The following is a 22541-nucleotide window of genomic DNA, read 5'->3' on the forward strand; positions in this document are numbered from 1 at the left end:
TAGCAGATAGGAGTGCATGCAGATAGGAGTGAATCAACAGAAAACAACTAGAACCCCACTAGGCTGCAAGTCCAGGTGCATCTCCTTGACAGCCATGTCACCCTTCCCTCCCTCCGACCCCTCCCATGCCCCCTCTCCAGTCAGGGTCCCCCTGAGACCCCCGCGCCCCGGACCCTCCAGCCTGCGCCGCTCCTGCTGTGATGAAAAGCAGGCCGCAATCCCTTTCAATTTTCTCAGTCTGCCCGGGTGCCATTAAAGGCAATCGACTCAGTGAATAGAGGCACTATATCACAATATGCAGGTGCAGGCATGCTGAAGAGGAGAGACATTGTGCCTTTGGAGAGAGAGGAGCTGGCATCCATCAGGCAGACGCTTCAGCACTGTGAGGAGGAGCAGACACACATGTACTGGGGCTGGGGTGATTTGACAGAGAAAGGAAAATGAGAGAATAGAAAGTGGAGGAAAAACAGGCCCGTCACATCCTTCATTTTTTCTTTACTTCAGGTAAAAATAAGAAATGTATTTTTGTGTAACAGGGGAGTGAAAAGATATGTGTGGAAGGGACAAGAGTATCTGTGCGGGCGGATAAGGGTCCAGGTGGGCGTGAGACGTAGAGGAGGATGACTGGAGATGTTTGTTATCAGTCATCTCCAGTCCTCAGGCATGTCAGGGCACTTTGGCAAAGCAAGGCGAGGTAGAGGGGCTGAGCCCAGAGGAGTATGGGGTTAGGGCCTGTGGCCTGTGGCCAGGGTGGAGGCCACTGTTCTGTAGAGGATCCCAGGACCACAGAGAGAGAGTGCTTCAGTGGCCCCCATCCACAACCCTGACCGCCCTAAACACGCTCTCACCCATTGGCTGTCCTGCCTATGACTGCCTCAAGGCCCTATGTGTTTTATTTATAGTGAGTCTGCCTCTTGTTGTTTTATTAATCCGGTACACGACTTCCTCTCCTCACGTGTTTATCTTGCTGTGGTCAGCAGCATCTGAGGATGTCTTGTGTGTGACAGACAGGCTCATGAAAAAAAGATAGGACTGTGATGAGTCTCTGAGTTTTTAAAAGTTTTTATGCACTGCAGGGATGGATGCTCCTTTCATTGACTCTTATCCTCACATTCAATTCCATGGCAGTACATCTCACCCACACCGACATACTGTAGAGGGGTCGTTGCACGATAAAAGGGCCTTTAAAAGTGCCTAAACCTAATATTGAATTTTAAAAGCCTGTTATATTGAATAAAGTGCCCTTTTTTTCACCTTTATTTAACCAGGTAGGCCAGTTGAGAACAAGTTCTCATTTGCAACTGCGACCGGGCCAAGATAAAGCATAGCAATTCGACACATACAACAACACAGAGTTACACATGGAATAAACAAAACATAGTCAATAATACAGTAGAACAAAAGAAAACAAAAAGTCTATATACAGTGAGTGCAAATGAGGTAAGGGAGATAAGGCAATACATAGGCCATAGTGGTGAAGTAATTACAATATAGCAATTAAACACTGGAATGGTAGATGTGCAGAAGATGAGTGTGCAAGTAGAGATACTGGGGTGCAAAGGAGCAAGATAAATAAATAAATACTGTATGGGGATGAGGTAGGTAGATAGATGGGCTATGTACAGGTGCAGTGATCTGTGAGCTGCTCTGACAGCTGGTGTTTAAAGCTAGTAAGGGAGATATGAATCTCTAGCTTCAGAGATTTTTGCAGTTCGTTCCAGTCATTGGCAGCAGAGAACTGGAAGGAAAGACGACCAAAGGAGGAATTGGCTTTGGGGGTGACCAGTAAGATATACCTGCTGGAGTGCGTGCTACGAGTGGGTGCTGCTATGGTGACCAGTGAGCTGAGATAATGTGGGGCTTTACCTAGCAGACTTTTTTGAGATGGGAAATGTGGGTTTTATTTATACTGAACAAAAATACAAACGCAACATGTGAAGTGTTGGTCCCATGTTTTGGCTGAAATAAAAGATCTCAGAAATGTTCCATACGCACAAAAAGCTTATTTCTTACAAATTGTGTGCACAAATTTGTTTACATCCCTGTTAGTGAGCATTTCTGCTTTGCCAAGATAATCCATCCACCTGACAGGTGCGGCATATCCAGAAGCTGATTAAACAGAATGTCATTACACAGGTGCACCTTGTGCTGGGGACAATAAAAGGTCACTCTAAAATGTGCAGTTTTGTCACACAACGCCACAGATGTCTCAAGTTTTGAGGGAGCGTGCTGACTGTAGGAATAGTATAGTTGAACATGTGCTCTTTACGACAGAATGTAATTGTTTTGACCCAGAGAGCTCCAACGGTCTGGCAACAACTAATATGCTATAGTAACAGTGGAGAGAAGTACTGAGTGCTGTATATCAGGCTTGAGGACTTCAGTTTGTTCAGCCTTTCAGAGTAAAAAAAAACATACTTCATAAACAATTATTCTCACACGTATATTGTGGTCTAGGCTATAACTGCAGGCAGGGATAAAAAGGACTAGGTTCCTGATGATTTACCCTGACAGTAATTCCATACCCTAGCCTCCAGCTCATCAGAAACAAATTTGTCTGTATCGATCTATACAGTATTGAAGATTCTAAACCAGAGCAAGATAATCTTCCCCTGTGGAATTAGACACACAGACACATAGGATCTGTCCCCAGACCAACTGGGCCATATACACACTATCATCCTTCTAGGTAATGTTTGACAGGCTGAAGTTACCAGAAATACACTAGTATCACACACATATCTGCAGCCCAAAAGACGTGATAGGAGGGAGTGATAATGAATATCCATCTCCAAATTGAATGAGCATACTACAGGCTATGTATTTTTCTCCCCATTCAGCTGAAGCATTCAGAGCATAGCATCCTCATCTGCCACAGACAGGCGCCACAGCCTCTCCTCCCTATACCTAAATATGTTTTTCGCCCATTTACAACAAATTAAGTTTCCATCAAAGTAAATTTCAAGCTTGGCTGCATTCGGAGGGTGAGCAATTCTTTTCATAGATTTTCATTATTTTCTCCTAACAAATTATCTACTGTAAAGCTCACTCCTCTCTCCCCCCCCTTCTCTCTCTCCCCCCCTTCTCTCTCTCTCCCCCCTTCTCTCTCTCCCTCCCCCTCTCTCTCTCTCGCTCCCCCCCCCTCTTTACTCTCTTTTTCTTTCCAGGGTCCCAAGTATGGATCTAGGAATGGAAAGCAATTACACTGTCAGAAAAGTATATCCTGACTTATTAAAAAACCTGAAAACTTTTTTTTATTTCACTTTGACACGTGAGAGGAGGCCTGACAACTAAATGAAACAGATTTTTTTTTACATGCACAGTCCTCCATCCATGGAGTCATCTAGATAGCAGTGGTTAGTAAATATTAATTGGCGGGCGGCAGAGAGGAGAGAGAGATAGATGGAAGTACAGAGCTCTGCGGCTGGGATTAGAATTCTCTGAGAGTGAGACTCTGAACACTGCAGGGGCTCCATTTGAGAAAGCATCACTCTTCCTCTGTCACTCGATAACTCAGTTCCCCAACCACCTCCACATGACTCCAACACTGCCCTGCCTGCATCTAGGCAGCACCTACAGTACCCACCTCCCTCCACAGAGCCTTTCTTCCCACATTGCACCACCATCACCCAGCTAGCCACTTCACTGAGCTTAGTGTCGGTGAGAAGTCTCTGGCCCAGACTGAGGTTCCAGGGTCAGCTACAGTACCACCTCTCCTCCGTTGCAGAAGTCTTCAGAGTGTGAGGACAGGGTTGTTGATGATGGAGGAGATCTATCAAGCATAGGTGAGTGCAGTGGGAGAAGGGAGAACAAACTGAGACAGGAGGCTCTGGCATGGTGTTGTATCTGAGGCAGAGAGAGAACTTCTGCCAGCTAAGTGACAACAAAAAGCCATTCTGGGTGATATCCTCCTCTCCACAAAGTACCTCTCTCTCCTCTCCCACCACTCAGACGTTCTATCTGGTGCACAAGCTTGAGAGAGAGTTAAGACTTAAAGGTGTGAGCCATTTCCAATTTCAATAATAAATATCTCTGACAGCAAATCTGATATTTTTCTGCCTGCATTATAATAAGGATCAATTTACAGTTTTGGAAATCCACTTGGAAAATACACCACTGTCTGACAACCCCTCTACTGAATAATCGTTCTACCACATATAGACTATGTTACTGCCAATGGCCACTGTCTCCACCACACAAGCCATACCTACCTTTTATCCAGCCCCCTCCATATTTCCTTAGTTACTGTACTATACAGTAAGATGGCATTGATATAGGGGTCTTGATATGCAATAAAGCACTGGGACCAGCTTGGAGGAATCATTGCTCTAGATGAAAGGCTCAGATAAACCCTTTTATCTTCAATTTCATGTGGAATAAGTTCACTGCTCTACCGTTGGGGTCAGAGGGCAAGCCATTGACGCAACCTCGCTGAGATAAAACAGGTGGAACAGACCCATTTATTTCCCTATGCACATCCTGTCACATCAGTACTTTCTGTTGGAATAGAGGTCAAAGACCAATAACAGCCAATGGAAAATACTGACAGTCCACCAGCTTTTTGTCATAGCAACCAGAGCCAGGGACAACCGTCAAGCAGAAGTGATCATGCATGACCCCGCAACCTCAATCAGAAACGTTGAGTCGGAGGGCCGGTGTATGACATTACAGGCTATTCAGATATAGGCTAACACTATTCCTCTAGTTCAGGGTGACAACAAGAAGTCAGAACTAGATATCATCTATTCCCTTCGACCTGTTCCTAAGTACCTCCACTTAGTACTGTTGCTGTATGTGATATTGTGCTCTCAGCTCATACAGATGATAATGAAGGTAGATTGGCAGGCGGTCTGATGGTGGACCAACAATAATAATAATCGTTTGGTCAACAGTTGGAGAGCTCTCCAAATTAGAACGCCATCATAGAATCATTCATAAAAGAACCAACATGTCAACAGTATCCTTGAACGGGGGATGTGAAAGAGTGGGCACACAAAGAAGAACAGGATGCTTCATGATATTGCGAGAGACACTTTGGCTGCTGTTAAGCCAGTAAATGACTAGACTTCATGCAATTACCCAGCAGCCTGGTTTCAGACAGCACAGCCATCCATCCACCATGCAGTAGGAAAGACAAGCCTAGACTCCCTCTCTTCTCTAGCATCAGCTACTAACGTTTCAGTCAGTCTGACCTTATCTCCTAGTGGAAGGTAAAGTCGCTATTGATTAAATCTTGGCACACAGTGTACAAACACAGTGATAAGCCCAGCAGACTGCCGCAGTGCCAACTCTGTGGGCCAAAGGCCCCTCTCATCCTTTATTCCCACTAACAGGCACCAGGAGACAGTCCACTACAGCCTGTCTGCAGGAGACCCAGCGACCATTAGGACCGCAGAATATCACCTTCCCAGACCAGCACATCATTTCCAGCTTCCCCACGCCTCCCCCCCTTGGAGCCTTTGGATGGAGGAGCCTCATAAAAGTCTATGTGAGCTGCCGGATTCCACAGAGCTCTGAACGTTTGAAAGTGACATCCACAGGGCACTGTAGAAGACCTATTATTGTAGACGAGCTCGGTTTTGTGAAGCATTCAGTATTCCTAAAGGAGCAACGGGTGTTGTGGATATTGCAGCAAGCATTGTGTAAGCTCCATTGCAACCATGTCCGTTTATTGTTTCCCAACTTGTAGGAACTTCTTTTCATTATTTTAGCTGCACACTTCAAAATTAAACAAATCCTGTGTGTCACTTTTATACTTTTATGGTGATTATTTCCTCTTGAAATATGATAAGTATTGTGGAACTTAGTGGTGGCAGGTGAGGGGTGCAGGCTTAAGGATGGCCATCGACTCCTCACTCTCATTTGCACATTCATCTTAGATACGGGCTGCAGATACTGGCTGCTTTTTCAGAGCTAAAAAAAATGGTATCACAGTTGGCCATCATGACAGGAAAGGAATGGTAAAAGTGCTTTCACTGAAACTCCTACTCTGCCCATAAGAAAATGCTTTGTCAGTGTGTGTACTAGCACCAACACTGGGCCCTGTTTGTCTTTTTAGTAGTCAATACAAAATAAATGGTGGAATAGTTTTAAGGAAACTTATACGTGGAGTGCATACACTTGTTAGCAGAGAAAGGTCCAGGCAGAATCCATTCTGTCTCCATGGACTTGTCCCTCACACAACTGTCAAGGAATGGATGGCAGGAGAAATGTTCAGACAGTGAGAGAACAGGGGAATGGATACAGTGCATGACCCTTCCACAGAAACTCTATAAAACCCCGTATAAAATCCACTAGTCCATCACAGACCTGTAGACCATCACAAAGAATGTGTTAGGGTACAAGTAGCAAGAGAGACATCAGCTATATCAGTAAAGTCTGTCTTAAAAGAGACGAAGGAAAGAAACCTCTGACCAATAAAAAAAGCCTGAGCTGCCTGTTCTGCTGTCTCAAGTTGTCACACATGAACAGAGGTTTTTCAAACCTCATCCCACATCTCATTGATTGACACCTGGGCAAACGCAGATGGCAAAAATATTTCCATACACTCACTGACACAAACATGCACACACACTGCTTAGTATGCTTACAATGCTTTGTCTTCACCTGGCACATACGCCATCAAAAAGCAGTTTTACTACTGGTCCCTGCAGCAGATCTAGGTGCTATAAAAACCGACTGCATGTAAAGGGAGTGGGGGAAAGAGAAAGACAACGATAAAGGGATGTTATGGAGAAGGAAGCTGAAAGGCAATACGCAGTTTAAGGATTTGTTATCATCCTAGAAGTGCAATTATAGTAGTCCTCCCCTATTACAGTGGAGCTGTGTTCTCTCTATGTGTTTGGTGGAGATGAGGCATCACAATTACTGCAGCTGTTTATTGGTAGGCAGGTAGACCTAGTGTGTTACAGCAGCTTGGCCCTGAGGCCTACTTCCCTGTGTCTCCTTGTCTTCCACTCTCAAAGTCTGTCACTCTAAGTCGAATTTGTCTCCTACTCATCTTTCTAGCTTTGTTTACTTTCCCTGAGACAGCAGCAAATGTACTCACAGACTTTACAGTCCCTCATCGCTCCAACAGTTCATCTGTTGCATCAAGCACACATAAAACTTGAAAAAGAAAAACAGTTGAAGTAAGAAGTTTACATACACCTTAGCCAAATATATTTAAACTCAGTTTTACACAATTCCTGACATTTAATCCATTTAAAAATCCCCTGTCTTAGGTCAGTTTAGGATCACCACTTTATTTTAAGAATGTGAAATGTCAGAATAATAGTAGAGAGAATGATTTATTTCAGCTTTGATTTCTTTCATCACATTCCCAGTGGGTCAGACGTTTACCTACACTCAATTAGTATTTGGTAGCATTGCCTTTAAATAATTTAATTTGGGTCAAACGTTTCAGGTAGCCTTCCACAAGCTTCCCACAATAAGTTGGGTGAATTTTGGTCTATTCCTCCTGACAGAGCTGGTGTAACTGAATCAGGTTTGTAGGCCTCCTTGCTCGCATGCTTTTTCAGTTCTGCCACAAATTTTCTATAGGTTTGAGGTCAGGGCTTTGTGATGGCCACTCCAATACCTTAACTTTGTTGTCCTTAATTAAGCCATTTTACAACAACAACATTGCTCATTTGGAAGACCCATTTGCAACCAACCACGGTTGGGATGGTTTTCTTCGGCTTGCAAGCCTCCCCCTTTTTCCTCCAAACATAACAACAGTCATTATGGCCAAAGTTCTATTTTTGTTTCGTCAGACCAGAGGACATTTCTCCAAAAAGTACAATCTTTGTCCACATGTGCAGTTGCAAACCGTAGGCTAGCGTTTTAATGGCAGTTTTGGAGCAGTTGCTTCTTCCTTGCTGAGTGGCCTTTCAGGTTATGTCGATATACGACTCATTTTACTGTGGAAATAGATACTTGTGTACCTGTTTCCTCCAGCATATTCACAAGGTCCTTTGCTGTTGTTCTGGGATTGATTTGCACTTTTCGCACCAAAGTACGCTCATCTCTAGGTGACAGAACACATTTCTTTCCTGAGCTGTGTGAAGGCTGTGAAGGCTGGTCCAATGGTGTTTTTACTTGCGCACTATTGTTTGTACAGATGAACGTGGTACCTTCAGGCATTTGGAAATTGCTCCCAAGGATGAACCAGACTTGTGGAGGTCTATAATTTGTTTCTGAGGTCTTGGCTGATTTCTTTTGATTTTCCCCTTGATGTCAAGTAAAGAGGTACTGAGTTTGAAGGTAGGCCTTGAAATATATCTACAGGTACACATCCAATTGACTCAAATGATGTCAATTAGCCTATCAGAAGCTTCTAAAGCCATGACATCATTTTCTGGAATTTTCCAAGCTGTTTAAAGGCACAGTCAACTTAGTGTTTGTAAACTTCTGACCCACTGGAATTGTGATACAGTGAATTATAAGTGAAATAATCTGTCTTTAAACAATTGTTGGAAAAATGACTTATGTCATGCACAAAGTAGATGTCCTAACCAACTTGCCAAAACTATAGTTTGTTAACAAGAAATTTGTGGAGTGGTTGAAAAATGAGTTTTAATGGCACCAATCTTAGAGGAAGTAAACTTCTGACTTCAACTGTACATGTACATTAGTAAATTCATGGAGGATAACACACAAAGTCTTGGATTTATTTCAATTGTGGTCCTCTTGTAACAAAATTGCTCGGCAAGATTGGCAACACAGTGTTACACAGTATAGCAGCGAAACATACAGTGGCTTGCAAAAGTATTCACCCCCATGGCATTTTTTCCTATTTTGTTGCCTCATAACCTGGAATTAAAATCTATTTTTTGGGGGGGGTTGTATCATTTGATTTACACAACATGCCTACTACTTTGAAGATGCAACCTTTTTTAAATTGTGAAACAAACAAGAAATAAGACCAAAAAAAAAAGAACTTGAGCGTGCATAAATATTCACCCCCCAAAGCAAATACTTTGTAGAGCAACCTTTTGCAGCAACTACAGTTGCAAGCCTTTTGGGGTAAGTCTCTATAAGCTTGGCACATCTAGCCACTGGGATGTTTGCCCATTCTTCAAGGCAAAACTGCTCCAGCTCTTTCAAGTTGGATGGGTTCCACTGTTATACAAGAATCTTTAAGTCATACCACAGATTCTCAATTGGATTGAGGTCTGGGCTTTGACTAAGCCATTCCAAGACATTTAAACCACTCGAGTGTTGCTTTAGCAGTAAGCTTAGGGTCATTGTCTTGCTGGAAGGTGAACCTCCATCCCAGACTCAATTCTCTGGAAGACTGAAACAGGTTTCCTTCAAGAATTTCCCTGTATTTAGCGCCATCCACCATTCCTTCAATTCTGACAAATTTCCCAGTCCCTGCCGATGAAAAACATACCCACAGTATGATTCTGCCACCACCATGCTTCACTGTGGGAATGGTGTTCTCGGGGTGATGGGAGGTGTTGGGTTTCCGCCAGACATAGCGTTTTCCTTGATGGCCTAAAAGCTCAATTTTAATCTGATCTAACCAGACTGGGGTGGCAAGGTAGCCTAGTGGTTAGAGTGTTGGACTAGTAACCAGAAGGCCTGAGCTGACAAGGTACAAATCTGTCGTTCTGCCCCTGAACAGGCAGTTAACCCACTGTTCCTAGGCTGTCATTGAAAATAAGAATTTGTTCTTAACTGACTTGCCTAGTTAAATCAAGTTTTTAAAAAACGTCTTTTTTATTTGGGGAGTCTCCCACATGCCTTTTGGGGAACGCCAAAAGTGTTTGCTTATTCCTATGGACAGATACTCCAATCTCCGCTATGGAGCTATGCAGTTCCTTCAGGGTTATCTTTGGTCTCTTTGTTGCCTCTCTGATTAATGCCCTCCTTGCCTGGTCCATGAGTTTTGGTGGGCGGCCATCTCATGGCAGGTTTTTTGTTGTGCCATATTCTTTCCATTTTTTAATAATGGATGCCTACCACTCTGTGGGATGTTCAAAGTTTCAGATTGTTTTAATAACCCAACCCTGATCTGTACTTCTCCACAACTGTGTCCCTGACCTGTTTGGAGAGCTCCTTGGTCTTCATGGTGCCGTGTTGCAGACTCTGGGGCCTTTCAGAACAGGTGTACATATACTGAGATCATGTGACAGATCATGTGACACTTAGATTGCACACAGGTGGAATTGATTTAACTAATTACGCGACTTCTGAAGGTAATTGGTTGCACCATATCTTATTTAGGGTTTCATAGCAAAGGGGGTGAATACATACGCAAACACCACTTTTCAATTTTAATTTTAATTACAGGTTGAAATGCAACAAAATAGGAAAAATGCCAAGGGTGGTGAATATTTTTGCAAGGCACTGTATAAAAAATGAATACAAGAAACACATCTATTTCATTATTGCAGTTACATCGGAGGGAACATTCATATGGGCACACAGGTTTTTAACCTTCTTTTTATAGCTGCCCAGAGAGGACGTCGTTTTTATGGGCACTCTGAGGGTCCTGTATACAAGAAAGCATATTTTCCAGAATTACTCCTGAACCTGTATAAGCACACATTAGCAACACCTGATCTGGTGCTGTGGTTGTGTGCATCCCTAACAGGGGGAAAGTTATCAGTCCATAAATAATCCTGTTAACCAGACCCAGTGTAATCTGGGAAACCCTAGCCTCAACAGGCAGCCAGTTGAGTACCTGAAAGTAGCTCCTGTCTATGTGAGTATGTGGAATCACCTTCAATATTACCTTGATCAGCTTATTCTGGGCTATCTGGAGCTTCCCCTTCAGAAGCAGAAATAAGCACCAAAACCAGAGTAGCGTGGTCAAAACGCCATTGAATCAGGGCAGTGGCTAGCACTCTCATTGAGTCCTTATCAAGCAGCTTGGACATTCTTGCCCAAAACGTGGTCCTGGCATTACATTTCCCTAGCATTTTACTGGCCATGCTCACATCCCCCAAGCTCCATCAAGGATACAGCTCAGGTAGCTAACAGAGGTTTTTAAAGAAAACGTGGAGGAACTGTGTCACTGACAAATTCCAGCCCTGAAGATCTGACAAGCACTTCCAGGCTCATTCTGTGCTGAAACAATCTAAGCATCTGCTGATTTATAATCACGCCTCAAATGTGTAGTTACATCTTTGAAATGTAGCTTTCCAATCAGTTCCATTTGGAGCTATGACTAGCCTAAGAGCAAGCCATACCTAATGATCAGAAGTAATGAGCATTGTAAAGCACTTTCTATCTTATGCCTTCGTGCACAAGTTAAACTGAGAGTGAGAGGCTGATTGAAAATGATATTATTCATGATAAGGCACTCAGTCAAGGTCACTGGTGAATGTCACACTAAATGGCGAGGCTTTTGTCTTACCCCCTGATAATTCACTATAGGTCCATGGAGTCTACACCTGAAAGGGCAACTGTATGTGTAGATATGCACATGTGATCTGTGTGTGTGTGTGTGTGTGTGTGTGTGTGTGTGTGTGTGTGTGTGTGTGTGTGTGTGTGTGTGTGTGTGTGTGTGTGTGTGTGTGTGTGTGTGTGTGTGTGTGTGTGTGTGTGTGTGTGTGTGTGTGTGTGTGTGTGTGTGTGTGTGTGTGTGTGTGTGTGTGTGTGTGTGTGTGTGTGTGTGTGTGTGTGTGCGTGTGTGTGTGTGTGTGCGTGTGGAGTATATTATCTCCATACACATATGGTAAGCTCCACCAGCATGTATCATGTGACTGTGTGGAGCCACTAGAGGGACTGGGGCTCTTTACTGCAGCAGACGGAAAGGTCCCCTCATCCCTCTCTCATTGCAGGTCGTAATGAGAGGGCTGGGCCAGGCTGTCAAAGACCCAGGACCACAGGACATTAAAAGACAAATAAGGCCATAAAACACCTCTATGACTATGCATACTAATCTTTAGTCCGAGTGCCAACTCACTCTGTTTTATGTCTGAATTCATCACAAAGTGCCAGTGCGGCATAAAAGCAGAACTAATACTCTACACTTTCAAGCCCTCATTTGTACTTGAAAGTGTGATAGGACAGTGGGAAGCATACAAAATACAATTCAATTGGATTCTAATTCTATGATGGGAACTATGGAAGGAATATGCTGATGCCTGTTCTTGTCTTTGTTGCCAATTCTGGGCTCCTATTGTTTGAGATATCAACATCATCAACATCTGCCCTTCAAACCAAATTTCATAAATATTTGACTCATTTTTATCAATAAATGCAATTTCATCATTGGTGCTTGCAGCTAGCTTTCCTTGACAAATGTAAAAAAGAAAAAAAAGAACTCTCAAGCATTTCTAATGAGTTTTTCTCCTACAATTATTTGATAAGAGCAAACAGTACTGCAGGCAGCGTGCATGATCCAGTACCTGCTCCTGTGAGAGGTGAGAGCTCTCCTGATTACACGCAGCAGTGCTATCCCTCAAAAGGCAACCAGCGTGCAGTGCTGCACAGGCACAACACAGAGAGAGACAGAGAAATACACTCTTGCTGGCTCCCCCAGCCTCCACACCACACCACACCTCACCTCCTAGCACAGTCAAGGACCCTACTCCTGTCCTCTCTCAGGCTACAATCACACAGAGTTGAAGAGTCATATTGATAACATGAAAAGGTGAACCAGAAGACTGCTGGACCTGGGCTGGGGGCTCTCTGGTATTCTGTTGAAAACGGTATGATGAGGGAGAGATGACACACAACAACACAAACACACACATGTATATGCATGCAAGCACGCACACACACACTCACTCACCACACTGAGCCCCAGCTGCTCTCTCTGCAGGTAGTCCAGGTTCCTGCGCTCCAAGCTGTCCAGGTAGTGCTGCAGTCTGGTGTAGGTGTAGGGGTAGCAGTAGGCAAACTGGTACACATCATCCTCTCGGTCAAAGCAGAAGGCGAAGGACATCACATAGTTCCTCCGATGGTCAGGGCAACGGTAGTAGTACACATTCTTAGCTGGGAGTCTTTGCCTGCAAGGACAGAAGGACATATGATAAAGGATTTACAGTGAATTCATCTCTCATATACAATACATGAGAATCATTCATGGTATAAATGTTTACATATTGGAGATTTTTTTTAAATTATATATATATATATATATATATATATTTATTTCTCCTTTATTTAACCAGGTAAGTTAGTTGAGAACAAGTTCTCATTTACAACTGCGACCTGGCCAAGATAAAGCAAAGCAGTGCGACACAAACAACAACACAGAGTTACACATGGAAAAAACAAGCGTACAGTCAATAACACAATAGAAAAAAAGACTCTATATACAGTGTGTGCAAATGGCGTGAGGAGGTAAGGCAATAAGTAATTAGTGAAGTAATTACAGTTTAGGAAATTAACACTGGAGTGATAAATGAGCAGATGATGATGTGCAAGTAGAAATACTGGTGTGCAAAAGAGCAGAAAAGTAAATAAAAACAATATGGGGATGAGGTAGGTAGATTGGGTGGGCTATTTACAGATTGGCTATGTACAGCTGCAGTGATCGGTTAACTGCTCAGACAGCTGATGTTTAAAGTTAGTGAGGGAAATATAAGTCTCCAGCTTCAGCGATTTTTGCAATTCATTCCAGTCACTGGCAGCAGAGAACTGGAAGGAAAGGCGGCCAAAGGGGGGTGTTGGCTTTGGGGACGGCCAGTGAGATATACCTGCTAGAGCGCGTGCTACGGGTGGGTGTTGTTATTGTGACCAGTGAGCTGAGATAAGGCGGAGCTTAACCTAGCATAGACTTATAAATGACCTAGAGCCAGTGGGTCTGGCGACGAATATGTAGCGAGGGCCAGCCGACTAGAGCATACAGGTCGCAGTGGTGGGTGGTATAAGGTGCTTTGGTGACAAAACAGATGGCACTGTGATCGACTGCATCCAGTTTGCTGAGTAGAGTATTGGAAGCTATTTTGTAAATGACATCGCTGAAGTCGAGGATCGGTAGGATAGTCAGTTTTATGAGCGTATGTTTGGCGGCTTGAGTGAAGGAGGCTCTGTTGTGAAATAGGAAGCCAATTCTAGTTTAAATTTTGGATTGGAGATGCTTAATATGAGTCTGGAGAGAGAGTTTACAGTCTAGCCAGACACCTAGGTATTTGTAGTTGTCCACATATTCTAAGTCAGAATCGTCCAGAGTAGCGATGCTAGTCGGGCGGGCGCGGGCAGTGAACGGTTGAAAAGCATGCATTTGGTTTTACTAGCGTTAAAGAGCAGTTGCAGGCCACGGAAGGAGTGTTATATGGCATTGAAGCTCATTTGGAGGTTAGTTAACACAGTGTCCAAGGAAGGGTCAGATGTATACAGAATGGAGTTGTCTGCGTAGAGGTGGATCAGGGAATCACCCGCAGCAAGAGTGACATCGTTGATATATATACAGAGAAAATAGTCTGCCCGAGAGTTGAACCCTGTGGTACCCCCATAGAGACTGCGTGGGGTGCGGAGCTGCTGGCCGGGGTTGGGGTAGCCAGGAGGAAAACATGGCCAGCCGTAGAGAAATGCTTGCTGAAATTGTCGATTATGGTAGATTTATCGGTGGTGACAGTGTTACCTAGCCTCAGGTGGTGCTGAGCTGGGAGGAGGTGCTCTTATTCTCCATGGACTTTACAATGTCCCCAAACTTTTTGGAGTTAGAGCTACAGGATGCAAATTTCTGTTTGAAAAAGCTAGCCTTTGCTTTCCTGACTGACTGCGTGTATTGGTTCCTGATTTCCTTGAAAAGTTGCATATACTATTCGATGCTAGTACAGTCCGCCACAGGATGTTTTTGTGTTCGTCGAGGGCAGTCAGGTCTGGAGTGAACCAAGGGCTATATCTGTTCTTAGTTCTACATTTTTTGATAGGGGCATGCTTATTTAAGATGTTGAGGAAATTACTTTTAAAGAACGACCAGGCATCCTCTACTGACGGGATGAGGTCAATATCCTTCCAGGATACCCGGGCCAAGTCAGGTATCCTAAAAGGTGTTTTAGGGAGAGTTTGGCAGTGATGAGGGGTGGTAGTTTGAACAGCGGACCCATAGCGGATGTAGGCAATGAGGAAGTGATCGCTGAGATCCTGATTGAAAACAGCAGAGGTGTATTTGGAGGGCAAGTTGGTAAGGATAATATCTATGAGGGTGCCCATGTTTACGGATTTAGGGTTGTATCTGGTGGGTTCCTTGATAATTTGTGTGAGATTGAGGGCATCTAGCTTAGATTATAGGACTGCCGGGGTGTTAAGCATATCCCAGTTTAGGTCACATAGGAAAATGAACTCTAAAGATTGATGGGTTGCAATCATTTCACATGTCCAGGGCACAGCTGGGAGCTGAGTGGGGTCAATAACAGTTGGCAACAGTGAGAGACTTATTTCTGGAGAGATACATTTTTGGGCATAGACCTGGAAAGTATGACAAAACTTTGCAGGCTATCTCTGCAGTAGATTGCAACTCCTCCCCCTTTGGCAGTTCTATCTTGATGGAAAATGTTGTAGTTGGGGATGGAAATCTCAACATTTTTGGTGGCCTTCCTTAGCCAGGATTCAGACACGGCAAGGACATCAGGGTTGGCGGAGTGTGCTAAAGCAGTGAGTAAAACAAACTTAGAGAGGAGGCTTCTGATGTTAACATGCATGAAACCAAGGCTTTTTCGGGTTACAGAAGTAAACACATGAGAGTGCCTGGGGACACGCCTGGGTTAACCTCCACATCACCTGAGGAACAGATGAGGAGTAGGATGAAGGTACGGCTAAAGGCTATCAAAACTGGTCGTCTAGTGCGTTTGGGACAGAGAATAAAAGGAGCAGATTTCTGGGCGTTGTAGAATAGATTCAGGGCATAATGTACAGACAGGGGTATGGTGGGGTGCGGGTACAGTGGAGGTAAACCCAGGCACCGAGTAATGATAAGGGAGGTTGCATCTCTGGACGGGCTAGTTATGCTGGATAAGGTCATCACATGTGTGAGAGTTGGGACAAAGGAGGTATATGAGGCATGTTGAGTGGGATTAGGGGCTCTGCAGTAAACTAAGACAATAATAACTATCCTAAACAACAATGTGCAAGGCATATTGACATTTGAGAGAGACATCAAGCGAGGCATAAAGCAATCACAGGTGTTGATTGGGAGAGCTAGCTAAGGCAACGGGTAAGACAACAACAGCTAATCAGCTAAACAGGTAAAATGGCGATGAATGGGCAGAAAGGGTCTGTTAACTACACACAGGGCCTGAGTTAGGGCCGACAGATAAACAAAAATAAACTAAATGGAATACCGTGATTAATGAACAGTCCAGCAAGCATCAGCTATGTAGCCAAGTAATCATAGGGTCTATTGAACAGCAATAGATGGAAATGGGAAGCCGCTGGGTAGTCGTTACTACGCTGGCAAGCGGGAGACACAGCGTTTAAAGTTAGCAGGCCGGGGTAAGTAGAAGCGCCTGCTCAGACATCCGGCGAAGGCCGGTTGAGGGCACTCAGGATGGAGTAAAGTCGGGGGACCAGTCGTGGTGGTACGGCGGGGCGCAGTGTCGACAAAGTGTCCAGACCAGATAGCGAAAGAAGTTTTTATAGTTGTAGTAATTTTGTTTGCTAGCCCGGGAGATGTGCCTGGCTCACGGCTAACTGGTGCTAGCTCCGGGGCAGGGGCATTAGCCCCTATAGCCACTCTGTAGCAGTGATGATCCGATGCACAGGTCCAGAGCTTATGGCAAGGATCCGGTGGAGTGGTGGATTCTAGCCGTGTTGGGGTAGAATCCAGAAGGCTTCGGCTGAGTAGCCGGGTGATCACAGAGTAGGCCGGGAGGTGGGCCTGGCTCAGGGCTAGCTTCGGGGCTGGTACACTCGGTGACAGCTAGCTAGCTGTGATGATCAGGAGTAATGGTATTATCCAGGCTAAAAAAACGTCTGGTATCTGTGCAGAAGGAAAGGCCGCTAGCAGTGGCTAACAAGGGCTAAATAACTAGTAGCTAATTAGCTGGCTAGCTCTGATGGCGGTTCTGGCTAAAAAATGTCTAAAAAAAATAGCTGCTCCGTGTCACATTGGGTGAGATGGGTTACCGGAAGGTATATTTAATTTAAAAATGGAAGAGATTGAAAATAAATTGAAATATATACAAAAAAGACTAAAAATACCAAAGTACAGAGGAGGACAACAAACCACATCTGCACTGCTAAGCCAAGAACCTTTCTCCTGATCAGGGGTTGATCATCGATTATAATGGGACAATTGCTTGCAGAGTTTTGTGTATAAGGTCATTGGTACCAATGAGTGCATGGACCAGTCAGTCCCTCCAGTGTTTCGCGGCAGTTTTTTGTGATAGTTGTGGGCAAAAATTCAGGATTTTCCTGCGGCAATTCTGCATTTTGCATGGAATATTCAATGATTCTGTCCAAATTGCGCTGACAGAGGAAAATGTGGCTTGATTGAAAATGTTATGCCGAAAGGTCCCATGATTGGTTAAAATTGCAAGCCCTCTTTTTCTAGTGTGATGATCAGACAGTTTTATGCGCTTTTTAAAAAATTATTATATATTTTTTTTTTTTTTTTTTTTTACCCCGTTTTTTCCCCAATTTCGTGGTGTCCAATTGTTTTAGTAGCTACTATCTTGTCTCATCGCTACAACTCCCGTACGGGCTCGGGAGAGACGAGGGTTGAGTCATGCGTCCTCCGATACACAACCCAACCAAGCCGCACTGCTTCTTAACACAGCGCGCATCCAACCCGGAAGCTAGCCGCACCAATGTGTCGGAGGAAACACTGTGCACCTGGCAACCTTGGTTAGCGCACACTGCGCCCGGCCTGCCACAGGATTCGCTGGTGCACGATGAGACAAGGACATCCCTACCGGCCAACCCCTCACTAACCCGGGTGACGCTAGGCCAATTGTGCGCCGCCCCACGGACCTCCGGGTCGCGGCCGGTTACGACAGAGCCTGGGCGCGAACCCACTCTCTGATGGAACAGCTGGCGCTGCAGTATATATTGTGAACATTTGACTGTTTTATGCTGTAATAGTGTAATGATTGGTCAAATTTGCAAGCCCTCGCGTAATATGAGGGGAATTGTTGATTTTGCTAAAATGTATTGTGATCGCAGAATCACAAAATCCTACAGGGACTGACCTATGGATATTTCTAGTCTTACTATCATCCGGTCATGCCAACGGCTGAAAGGACAGAGTGATCCATGGGCCTTAGGTAGCGATCAATGAGAAATATGACACTACCGCATCCCCTACAGGCTCTCAGTTTACTGCTTTGCTCTGCTCTATTCCTCTGCCTGCTTCTACATCTCTCCTGTTCACTGGGATTCATCTCCCTGAGTTGCATCCCAAACTAACTGGATTAAGCAGGACATTTCATACAGGCTAACAAATAATGGTACAGCCTAGATGAATGACTGTCTACGCAGCTGATAACTGCATATACAGTTGTGCACATGCAAATCAAAACTCTGACAGAAAGGAAATGTGAGAGAAAAGGTGTTGGGGAAGACAGGGAATAACGAGCCACAACAAATGCTGGCGAAGAGGAGAAGAAGAAAATCTTTGGAAAATGCAATAATGGAAAGGCACTGAGCTAAGGCCACAGAGAGGAGGACGGGAGGGAGAGAGAGAGGGTAAGAGTGAGGAGGAGGGAGATATAAGATAAGGAGAGGACGAGAAGGAGGAGGCAGATCAGAGGCTGTGATGGCAGGCTGCTGGCATCTCTCCTGTAGGAGCAGGATCAGATGGAGATGCTATCTGTGTCTGATAGCAGCCTGCCGTCCTGAACAGCCCGTCTGATAAGCAGAAGGAGCAGGCAGCCTGTCTCAAATAAACCTGGGACTCACTGACCCCCCTCTCAATAAACCCCATACTCTACTGTGTATCCTCTTAACTAGGGATGGGCAGAGGGGGGAAAAGGCTGTTGTTTTTAATGCAGCTACAAAGTGAAACACTAAATTAGAATTAAACAAAATTAGCCTAGTTTGGTAAGGCAAATGAAAGAAAGGGGAAGAAGGCCAAGCTGATTATTCCACTGGTAGAGGAGAAAGAGTTCCTATCTCTGTGTGCCTGTCTCAGCAGAATACTAATGCAGCCACCCCACCCTGCCTCATGCCTGGCTGAAGGGAAGGAGGGCGAGAAAGGGGAGTGAGAGAAGAGGGGCAGTGAGCAGTGCTGGCCTGCCTCCTGGACCCCTCCTACCTCCAGAACAGGCTCTTATCCAGTGTCTGCAGAGCCCCAAGGTCGGCGGGTGTCTAACCCACATCAGTGCGTTGCATCCTACAGGGCATTAGGGGACTGTCGAGCTTGTCAACAATACTACTGGGCACAGGCCCAGAAACATACAACACACATACATATATATGCATGTGCTCAACAAGCGCCATGAAGAGGAGAACGGGGAAGCAATAATGAAAAACTTCTCTTTGAAGAATTTCGAAATGTTCCATACTTGTTTGATCTGCTTGTGTAATCAAATATATGTATACTCAGTGTGATATCTTAGTTTCTTGGCTCATGCAATTACCTTTGATTACAATTAAATATATGACCTTTTATTTAAATTAAAGGATTTCATTCAAATCAACCATAATGGTTTATTGTTGGATGAAAAATGTGTTTATGTTGGAGATGTGTTTGTCCTGATAATGTGAAGAAGAAGACAAAGACGAATTACGCACACATGCACAAACACACACACGTGCATGAGAGTTTATGTCAGGAGGTCCCAGGTGTTTTGCCTTCTCCAGTGTTTGTCCAGAGTTGAGATCAGGACCTCCTGCTGCTCCCTGCACACCCAGGAGGCGTGGCAGGCTGAGAACAGGGGGACAGCTGCATTACCCTGTCACACCCCACACCGCTCAGTTAATGAAATAAGATGATACTTTATTTATTTATTTGTTTGTCATTATCCAGCCATGCAGCTCTCCTCTGTACCATTTGACCTTGTGGGCTACTGACTGAGCGAGGCTTTGCTATTGATTTGAATTACCTGACAGGAATTTACTGCTGGCCATCCCAGGACTGCTTTACTGTTATTGGCCAAAGAAAATAGCTTTGAGTCTTCCTCTGGAGAGCAGCGATGCAGAGGCTGCTGTCCCCCTGGTTTATATCTCGGCAGTAGCTGCCCCTGAACGGCTGCTGGCAATTTGTTTTATCTAAATGATGCCGCCCCATGCGTCTCGTACTTCAGGATGTGGTACAGTGCCCCCATTCCCAAACAGATTTATCGCTGCATGTGGCTCAAAAAAAGCCGCCCCCGGATAATAATATGCACACGTGGTTTGACAATTCAGCGCTGCGGCAAACACACTCTCACAAACACATTCTACACCACGGAAAGCGCCCTCCTGGAGCTCAAGGTCATCAACTGAACAAGGGCTGTAAGACAACAACACAACTTCAATACAAGAGCAGGCATACAGGAAGATAAGAAAAACTAAACTCTTGAAATTCCTTATGTGATAACATAGCTGCCCCAGCAGAATCCCGGTCAGTGTTTATATGCAGGCACCAAAGAGAGCAGAGCCCTGGTAGCTAAAAGCAAGCCTTTATTGATGTGTCACTCTCCTTCCCTCCGCTTTTCGACTTCTCAACTGTTAGCAGATACAAGAAGGGCTTTGACTTTGATGTTGATCTGTTTCCCTCAGAAGTCTCAGAGATGAGGGATAAAATTGGTAGCTTTCATACTGGGGACATCTTGTCTATATTCTCAAATCAATCAAGCGTAGAGGTCACTACAGTCACGCTTCTCGATTCTCTCTCTACTTCCTTTTAGAGCTGTCATGTTGTAAACGCGGTCCTGTATGGCTCAGCCGGTAGAGAATGGAGCTTACAATGCCAAGAGTCGTGGGTTCGAGTCACACTGAGACCTCCCATATGTTAAATGTTTTAAAGCATGACTTGAAGTCACTTTGGATACGTGTCTACTAGATGGCATATTATATTAATGAGTGGATGGTTAAATGATTTACAATGTGTATTCAACTGCCAAGTAACAAAACTAGTCACCAGCTCAAATTGTGACTAATGGAAGCTCTGTTCCTAAAATATACACTACTGTTCAAAAGTTTGGGGTCACATAGAAATGTCCCTGTTTTTGAAAGAAAAGCACATTTTTGTCCATTAAAATAACATCAAATTGATTAGATATACAGTGTAGACAATGTTAATGTTGTAAAAGACTATTGTAGTTGGAAACGGCTGATTTTTAATGAAATATCTACATAGGCTCCATTGCTCATGTTTCTTGGCCCAAGCAAGTCTCTTCTTCTTATTGGTGTCCTTTAGTAGTGGTTTCTTTGCAGCAATTCGACCATGAAGGCCTGATTCACGCAGTCTCCTCTGAAAATATAAAATATATTTTGATATGTTTAACACTTGGTTACTACATGATTCCATATGTGTTATTTAATAGTTTTGTTATCTTCACTATTATTCTACAATGTAGAAAATAGAAAAAAGAAAGAAAAACCCTGGAATGAGTAGCTGTGTCTAAGCTTTTGACTGGTATTGTATATTTGATTTATTTCATTATATTTTTCACAATGATAATATACTACTAGTAGCATTTGAAGAGCCAATGTCTCTTCCTAACGCAAACACTGCCAGATGTTGTACAATTCCACTGTCGTTAAAATATGGCACAGCCTCCTTGTTTTGCATACTAATCCAAGAAGAAATAGCTTTAGAATGATCAGGAACAAAGTCAAGTATGCCTCCTACTCACACATGTAATGTATCTCTCCATCATTTTGGATGCAGATCAGGCATAAAGACGGTATCCAATGTCACTGTTACTAAGCAACCTCTTTTGCTTTGTCATTCTGTTGGCAATATGTGATCACTGATGGTGTACTGGAATACCAAGCAAAGCAGTTGCCATTGCAAGTCACTGAATGGCCTGGAAAGCATCAAATCAGTGCGTGGGTTTGAAACAATGTACAGTAGTCATGGGTTATTAGTAGGCTCCGGGCTTTCCTTTGGAAAGGCATCTCAAAAACCACTTACTGTAGAGACAATCAGCAGTTTACAAGAGACATCCGAGCCTGAACGGGGAACCTCTAAAGTTGTTAACATTAAAACCGTAAAGTCATTTCATTGGCTTATAATCCCTTTTTCCACAGCATTTTGGGGAAAGACGGAAGTTATAAAAGACATCACAGATCTATGTCGGCATTGTTGTTCTCACCTTTCAACCCGCATGATTTGATTACTCTATTCCCTCTAAGTACATTAGTTTATTTGTCTGCCCAACGTTAAGCTATCTGATAGCGGCTTTTAAAATATCATTTCCTTTAGAGACTTCAATAAATTACAAACCCTTGGGTAAAATAGATTAAACAGGCCAACAATCAATACCACATGACATTCATAGTGCTTCACTTGACTTAATAGAATGCAGCAGCAGATGCAGTATTTATATTAGAGTTGAACCAAAGAGTGCAAAATCCCACCTAAAAGCACCAAATGTGCAAGTGCACAAAATGGCTGGGCTCAGTAGTACTGTTTGTTCTATTGTAGGAGCATGGGGTGAGGCTTCAAATCCACTCATAAATGCTATTGGGACGTAGCCGTGTTAGAGCTAAGTGCCTGGCGAACA

General features: G+C 44.0%; 1 protein-coding gene across 1 annotated transcript in view; it reads right to left on the minus strand.

Moving 5' to 3' along the window:
- The window catches only part of LOC124037766 (cytosolic carboxypeptidase 6-like), a 489347-nt gene that overhangs the window by 185325 nt on the left and 281481 nt on the right, over positions 1-22541 (minus strand). The window contains exon 5 of the mRNA XM_046352789.1: positions 12731-12947. Coding sequence (XP_046208745.1) covers positions 12731-12947 — 217 coding nt within the window. The remainder of the gene's footprint in view (positions 1-12730; positions 12948-22541) is intronic.

Source organism: Oncorhynchus gorbuscha, linkage group LG06 (assembly GCF_021184085.1).
Source record: "Oncorhynchus gorbuscha isolate QuinsamMale2020 ecotype Even-year linkage group LG06, OgorEven_v1.0, whole genome shotgun sequence".
Lineage (NCBI taxonomy): Eukaryota > Metazoa > Chordata > Actinopteri > Salmoniformes > Salmonidae > Oncorhynchus > Oncorhynchus gorbuscha.